Consider the following 8,379-nt stretch of genomic DNA (forward strand, 5'->3'; position numbering starts at 1 on the left):
CACCTCATCTGAGGCCAAGTCCAAATTGAAGTCGTTTAAAAAAAAAAACGTGACAGCTGTATTCTCAGCCGTTTGAAACAACAGTTTTTTGTTGATTCTAATAATTTATTAAAAAAAAAAAACATGTTTTTCATGAATCTGTATGCAGGTGTTTGGAATTTTAATCCAGTAGCAATGGGAAATACGGATTTATTTTATTGAAATAAGATGCATTTCCAAAACAAATCCTCACTCACAGTGAGCACAAACACTATGCACTTAATTGTTGTGTACGTGTGGTCAAAATTAAGGCCTCTCAATAACACACTGAATCCAAGGTGTTGGAAGTGTTTATTATACTGTATGTAGATCAGACATTCAGTATATAGTATATACTTAATGAAACAGTAAAGGGAAAATATTCTTGGGTGAAGTTTTGTCAGATCTGTATAAGGCTTAGAGTCAAGGTCAAGATTCAAAGTGTTGTCAATATTGTTTTAGCAGTTTAACTTGAAATAACACACATACATGGTTGCAGCTTGGCAGCGTGTTCCCATTCATCACTGAATACATTTATGATGACTAAAACAGTGGTTGGGTCATCTTGTAGTTTGCAATGGACACATTTCTCCAGAAGGAGATGACCATTTTAATTTAAAATGTGGAACAATGAAAATATGGAACAAGCCATAACCAAACAAGTGACAGTTTTTGGTTTGTATTAGGTCTCAAATCATTTCAGCTCCTGTACATGTCAATTCAAGTTTTAATAAATCCACCGGTGTTTGAAAAAAAAAACAAAATCACCCCTGACTTGAACAACAAGTTCCTGGAACTGCTGGGACACCCTAACCTGACAGTCACAGAAACATATGAAACTTGCACCATCAAACACATACTGCAAGGTAGGTAAAACAACCTATTGCTTAAAAGCAAACAACCTCCTTCAAATCTTCATGATTAATTGTGCTGCAATTTCTGAAAGGAGAGTCGCTGAAATGGCACATCACACAAAATGAAAGTGAAAAAAAAAAGACAAAAATAAACATTTTTGAGTGACTTGTGTGTGAGGCACAGGACATTGTGGACAAATTAATATTAATAAAAGGGCCAGAGATTAGATTAAAAACATATAAACCCAGCGCTGCAAAACACATTAAGGAAATCCTTCGGCAAAATCTTTGTCACATTAAGCGAAGGGTCCTTCATGCAGCTTCATCATCGTCACTGAGTGGGCAGAAGTCTTTGTCGGACAGGGGAGCTGTGAGGGGATGTGAGCCTCTCTGAGGATGTTGATGATGTCATCGAGGACTGCAGGTGGACCGTCTTGTGGAATAGCTTGTTGCTGATCAACACCACCAGCGAGAAGAGACGCAGCTGAAAATGGCTAAAAATTGGGAAATACAGTATGACTCAACAAACGGACTGAGAAAAATGAAATGACTAAAAACTGCTATTTTATTCAACACTTACTACAGCTTTGTTGGTGTCTTGGCCTCATTAGCGCTGATGATGAAGAGAGGGAAGAGGATGGAGAACAAGCAGCCACTAGGTAGAATAAAGTAGAAGATAAAAGCGCTTTCGAATAAATCTGAATGCATCACTTCATGATTCTTTGTTACTGGATTAGTACACATAGCGCCTAATGCCACAGATGGAAAATTATGCAAATATCCACAATGGAATTGTGGCCTTACCTGATGATATAAGAAGAAGGCAAGGCTGTCAACAAAGCCATGGGCAAGCCAAAGCCGAAGTAATAGGGCCAGTTCCTCTCAATATTGGACAGCCGTTGGTGCATCTCGATGCCTTCAACGTCAATTTGTTTCAGTTTGACATCCGGTACATTACATGTGCTTTGCGCTTGAGTCAAAAGTACGGGGATATCTCACCGTGGTTGAACCAGCGATACTCAAAACAGTACAGGGAATAGAGCAGAGACATGTGCAATAGGCTGACCATCTGTCCAATGGCATCAATGGGAAATAGGCTCACAATCATACCCTAGAGGAAACACAGTGACAATCAGTTTGACATAAGTCACCTTACCGCATGTGTATTTGGCTAGAAGATAGTAGCATCCTCTTTCCGTTTATAAATACATTTTTGGAAAGTGGAAACGCAACCATAATCGGAGAAACAAAAGACTAACCACTCGGGCTGGGCAACGATTCACGATTATATATATAGCGATTGACACCTGATCAAATAAATCAGCAAGCAACAACGGCGTCCTGCAGGCTGTACATACTCTGAATTAAATTGGAGCTTTTAAAAAGAAATGACCAGTCGCCTTAGTCCAACTCTTGGTTGTACTGTGATTAATTATTTGACCTTATTTTTCTGATCAGCCCTCATGCTCAAATCTATCAAAGTCATCGTCTTCTGTATCCGAAATGAACAACTGGGGAAGTACTTCATCAAACACAGCAGGTTCCCTCTCATTATCACTCAGTCAGTCAGTCTCGCACTCTGGTCAGGCGTCAACGGACTGGAGTTTCAAACTTTCACCAACAGATGGCGCTAAGACACTGTGTAATGCTCCCAGTAAGTCAAGCGAAGCGCTCATGAAAATCACCCAACATGCACAGATTTTTGGAACCCGGTCCACACACAAGGCGCTCTACATTATAAGGCGCCCGTCCATTTCCTGAGGTAACAAAATCATTAATTATCAATACCAACTGAAATTAAATGTTTCTAATGTGAAATATTCTTCGGCCATATCGCCCAGCCCTATTAAAATCATGGTGTTTAAAAAGCCATTTACTTTATCTTCATATTGACCAGTTTGACTTTTGTTGCGTTGACCTCTTATTAAATTTTGAGTATCATATGGTAAAATGAACACAATTCAGCTTTTTTCCATCCCTGTCCTTATTTTGAATAGTAAAAAAAACAATTAAAATGAAAATTTCAATAAATATCAATTCCGACCAGTATGACTTACTTATATGGTCTAATAGTTTTCAGCCAAATCCCCGAGCCCTACTAACCAGATATTCAAGGTGCAAACCTGAATGAGGAAGAGTGCCTGGAGGAGGAGGTTGAAGAGCATGTCTGCAATGATCTTGCTCACACTTGGGAATGGCTGTGCTTTACAGCCGGATACTTCGAATGCTAAGTCAGCTATATCCTGCAACAAGTACATAACTATCAAGACACAAATAAGGTAGGCACCTCTATGTTCAATGCAACCAAAAATCAGAACCTATGTGTGCTATGTGATTAAGTACTCATAATTAAGCAGTTTTTGGAAAGCTGAGTTGAAACTCAAACCAAGGCTTGGTCACTGCCAAATTGACTGCCTCAACAAATCACTTTCACATTTGGACAACATTGCTGGTATGCCTCTGTTAATGAAAGAAAAACCCCACATTGGTCACAAATATAACTTGAATCTGACAAAAGTAATACTCACGAATGGAAATCTGACAATTATTGGTTCAACAAAATTTTTGAAAAAAATAAAACGAATCATGAAAGAGGCTGGACAAAAATGATAGTGTGTGTGTGTAAATATAATTAAAAAAAATGTGAAAATAATTTATTTCAACAAAGGTGCATCTCTAAATTAGAATCACAGATGTCTTCTAATATCTCATCAGTACTGATGAGTCTATTTATAGCGTGTACCATCATTTTTGTCACGTGTCTTTTTATTAGACTTATTCCATTGCACCACAATTCAAAAGCAACGTCTGATTTTCATTGGTTAATTTTCATGAATTTTTTGTATATTATTACTTTTGTCAGATTCAAGTTATTTGTGAGAAGACTGTGGAATTTTCTTTCATTAACAGAGGGCTACCAACACTTTAGTCCACATGTGCGTCAATATACACTTGTGTTTTTTTTCTCATGCAGATAAAATACAATTTTCAGTGAAATGAAAATGAGAGTACATCCCATTTTGCCTGACCATGATGGTTAGAAAATTATCAAGAGGGCAAGTGGTAATTACAAAAAATGTTGGAACATTAGATCATTTCACGGCATTATAATAATATAAGGGACCAACTTGAAACCAGATTGCATTGACGATCTTGCTGAGGACAAAAAGTGGGAGAACCCACAGAGCACTGAAGACAGACGTCAGAATGAACTCTAACCATGACCAGACACTGCCATGGAGCGAGGGGTCACCTGGAGTCAAAGAAAAAAATAAATGTTGTCAGACAGGTAGTTTACAACTGGATAATAAATTAAGTCCCTAACCGCTTCATATGCAGTACATACCAATAATTTTTGCAGAAAGAGTCTGGAGTAGTGGGATAAACACCCGGTAGAAGAGAAAAAGACTGAGCTAAAACAAAACAAAACAAGATTCAAATATTACCAGAAAAGATAGAGTGAAGAACTTTAATTCTCAAGAGCGTCATGATTAAACCCAATCATCACAGACATGGTTTGTCTTGGAAAAGAGACAAGTAAGGTGAACATCTTACCCAGAAGACGCCTCCATTCCAGGCACAACACTGAAAAATCCTGCTGGCTACTTTGGGGTCACTAAAAAAAGAAAAAAAACTAATCACTGAAGTATACAGTGGAACCGAATTAACAGAGTGAATAACATGAACGAGTAACGATTCCAAACCTACCAATAAAGTGAAAATACTTTTCATTCCAGGTTTAAAAGTATGCTCTTTTACCATACCTTTTATAGTAAGAAAACTATCAAATTAAGTTTTCGAAAATCTCATTCTTGCACTGTACGCGCTTTCAGTAATCTAAGTGTTTTTATTTCTTTACCTTTGCTTTTTATCTATTTAACGGCTTTTAAATGTGTTCCTTTTAATTACAGTATGTGAAGCATATTGAGTGACGTTGTGATTGAAATGCGCTTTAAAAATCCAGCGCATAAACAGCGCGACGGAGCGATTAAGCACTGGAAACTGAATATTGCGCTCTACAGCTCAATCCTGTCATTGTGCTTTTGCACACTAAAAAGAGGTCCATTTGAAGTCAAGTCAGCTGCCACAAATGGTTCCTTCAGCAAGCCAACTTCAGAATAAAATTGAGGTTATCATGTAGTATAACTTTCAATCTCTTTTATTTTGAAGTTAACCCTCACAAGGGCGTTGGATAGAAGCCTATCAACAACCGTTATAGCGGCTGGCTTGACTACGCTGCATTCGCCGTGAGACGTGCAGGAGATCGGGCGGCGAAACGGTTCTCCGTGTCCCTGCACCATGGCTTCGAGACATGGCAATTGTATTAGTTCGGACGACCATCTTTAGAATGAACGCAACTGACAGACATACTTGTCCGGTTTACGCTCCTCACTTTGAGCCCGTCTCTGTGCCAAAGCCCCGCTGACCCTTCTCCGCCGCTGCTCCTCCCTTTTCTGCTGGATGCGGGCATCCAGCTTGGAGATGGTTCCGATCCCCAATATGGAATCCTTGATTCCCTGCAAGGTCCCAAGTGAAAAAGCAAATGAATTCCTGACTCTATATTCTATTAAAATAAATAAACACAAACATTATGTGCAAAAAAAAAAAAAAAAATTTGATGTCTGATTGATGACAATTTTGGGCCCGTTATTTACAGTCATAAATCTGTGAATAACAATTTCATGTCGATAGTTTTGCCACTATTTACAATCAACACTGCTTATCCTGTTCAGAGCTGCTTGATTCTGGGAGGACACGAATGCTGAGTATCATACACAAAAATCCTTGCATTGGATTTTGCAAAAGAAACTCCCTCATCTTTGCAACAGCTGATGTCACAAATACGCAGGCCGTTAATGAACGCTTGCATTGTTGCTCGATATGGGAGTCTTGAGACCAGCAGCATGACTTAGGCTTATGTGTTACTGTGTCATGCAACTTAACTAAATAAGTTGTCAGGTCACTCTTTAAGAGAAAATGAATATGAAAACCTGATCATGTTTGTTTCATGATCTTAACACAAAGGGTTCATAGTCGTGTATGTATGCTCAGAAGATGAAGCTATTTTGGGTCGTTTGTGTGGCGGTACCACCAGTGGAATGTGTTATGCAAGGTATATCGTCAATATCACGGCAATACAACAAATGATGTTGAATCATTTGAACAAGTAGTACCCAAGCGATGAAGTGGAAAGCATGAAAATGCGAGCAGAGATTTCACAAATCATCAATCGAACAACCGTGTCATCTTTTGATCATGTACAGTCATCATTCCCGAGGTGTCCATTTTTAGTGGTTTACTGTTCTTTTATATTGTTTTACATTTGTTGTACAGTTCAATAAAAATGCTTCTATGAAAAAAATGTATGTTAATTAATGTTGAATTACTGTATAATTATCTTTGTTGTCACTATCAATGTTTTAAGCGCTAGCAATTTAACTGCAATGTAAAGTCGATATTTTTATAGCGGTTTGAAATAAAGTAGTATCAAATATCCATTTACATGACATGATACCTGCCCAATTCATTCACTCTATTGTTAAAAACAAAATCTGCATGGCCCCGGAACATTTTAGGACATCATTTTCCTACAACACAATTTCCATTGCCTGTTCTATGGTTAATATCACACTTTTATTAATATTATTGCATATTTGTATGATGATGGTTATCTTGTTGATGTAATTAAGTAATTTGGGGTCATTCGACTTTGGAAGTACCAACGCAGTACATAATATTTTAAATAAAAAAAAAAATCCTAAGTGGATCTGTAAATTCCGTTCTAGTGTTTGTAAATGACACCGTGTGCTGTGGGTTCATGTGTTGCTGCTGACCGTCGCAACATTGCGCAGGAAGGCCCTGACACTGTCAGTCATCTCTGCACCAGCTGCAGATCCATCAACTGCAGAAGGATTGGGGACGGTTGACCTGGTGGTCAGCTCTCATGGCAGAAAGAAGATCACCCAGTAACCTGCCATAGCCCAGAGAAAATACAACGGATCAGGGAAGTGATCTGTGGCAGATCAGCAGAAGACCAATGAATGTGAAGATTAGATAGATATGCACAGTATTGGTTTTCATTACATTTTTTGTAAATTTTATTTTGTCATACATGGTTTCTCTACTAATAAACTTTCACATGGATAAAAGGTGGAAGCTTGAAGGGCTGCACGATATCAGGAAATATGCACTACGTGTGTTAAACGTTGCAAGATTGATATTGCGGTATTTAATGTACCTAAAGAAATTACATTTTTTATATCGAATGAAATATTTAAAAAAAATCATGTCTGCAAAGCAGCTAACTGTATTATTAGCTAATTAAATGTAATAACCTTTCATTTGAATATAGTTTAAAGTTATTTATCGTAGCGTTACCTAGATATTGTAGATACTGCCCAACTGGTTGGCGGTGAGCTTTTATGGTTGCTGAATGGTCAAACTCAAATAAAGCATACAAGAGCTTTGTGCTATGCATATTATTTCCCCTGGCTATTATCGTGACGATGGCATTTATCGGATATATTGTGCAGCCTTCGTTGTTTACTATTCAAAATTGCTGCGTTAATAACGATTAACTTGAAATGAGTAATATCATTCACTGTATTAAAACTGCAGTCTCAGCTGGCAAGCAAAATAATGCGAATTTTGAGGGATTCAAAAGTTGTTCTCTTTATGCAAGAAACACTTCTCGAAAAGCGATCGATAGATAGATAGATATTAAACAACATGAACGAGCCAGAAGAAAGCCTCTTTCAAACGTGTAAACAGCACAATTCAAAGAGCACTATCATTTACACGTTAAGAATCGTAATAATCGAATTTGCGTTGTTAAATATCGGTGGGATAAACACACGGGGGTCGAATTCAATATGAAATCAGATCAGTTAAATAGAATTTGTGACAGATTGCAAAATGATTTCAAAATGTATAATCGTTCCTGCGAAAAACAGTTTTAAGTAGGCGTTAGCCAACGTTAAACGTAAAGGGTTGTTTTTTTTGCCTGCCGAAAAGAGCCACGATAGGAAAGCACGTCAACATTTGGCTTTAGACGTCGGCCTGAATTTGCTGTCTGGTCTCACAATTTGTCGGCACCCAGCTAGCTTGTTTGTTTATGCTGCTAGCTCACTAGTAATGTTCAACACCTTGTGCAACTCTTGTGATAACTGACAAAAACAGAAAATCACGCGAGGAAAAAGCCCAGTCAGTGGCAGTCATGTTCCTTACCTCATGCGTCAAGCAATAGGATAAATTAATGTTTATTGCTTCTCTTCCCCTGTATACGGCAGTACTAACAACAACGCTGACTGAATATACGATCAAGGGCCGAAGGAAAACACATTACGCAAGCTCCGACATTGAAGGATCCTGGGAAATGTAGTTCTTATCACTTTTCAACCCAGTTTGGGTTGTTATTTTATCCATATTTTATCTCGGTAAAAATCAGCAAGAGTACGAAAAATAAATGAAAAATATGACACTTTTTGAGTCAATCGTATATAATTAG

At 37.9% G+C, this 8,379-nt stretch overlaps 1 protein-coding gene across 1 annotated transcript; it reads right to left on the minus strand.

The window, feature by feature from the left end:
* Positions 1–311: 311 nt before the first annotated feature.
* Positions 312–8,233, minus strand: ei24 (EI24 autophagy associated transmembrane protein). Its single transcript, XM_088280476.1, has 11 exons — positions 8,100–8,233; positions 6,707–6,843; positions 5,244–5,389; positions 4,428–4,488; positions 4,219–4,285; positions 4,001–4,125; positions 2,996–3,115; positions 1,872–1,983; positions 1,677–1,788; positions 1,453–1,527; positions 312–1,366 (listed from the first exon to the last, which is right to left on the minus strand). Exons 2-11 carry the CDS (start codon positions 6,746–6,748, stop codon positions 1,204–1,206), a joined length of 1,023 nt encoding a protein of 340 aa, XP_088136602.1. The 5' UTR covers positions 6,749–6,843; positions 8,100–8,233; the 3' UTR covers positions 312–1,203.
* Between the last annotated feature and the right edge of the window lie 146 nt (positions 8,234–8,379).

The sequence above is a fragment of the Idiotropiscis lumnitzeri genome, chromosome 17 (assembly GCF_059441095.1).
Source record: "Idiotropiscis lumnitzeri isolate Australia: NSW breed Sydney's pygmy pipehorse chromosome 17, RoL_Ilum_1.0, whole genome shotgun sequence".
Taxonomy (NCBI): Eukaryota; Metazoa; Chordata; class Actinopteri; order Syngnathiformes; family Syngnathidae; genus Idiotropiscis; species Idiotropiscis lumnitzeri.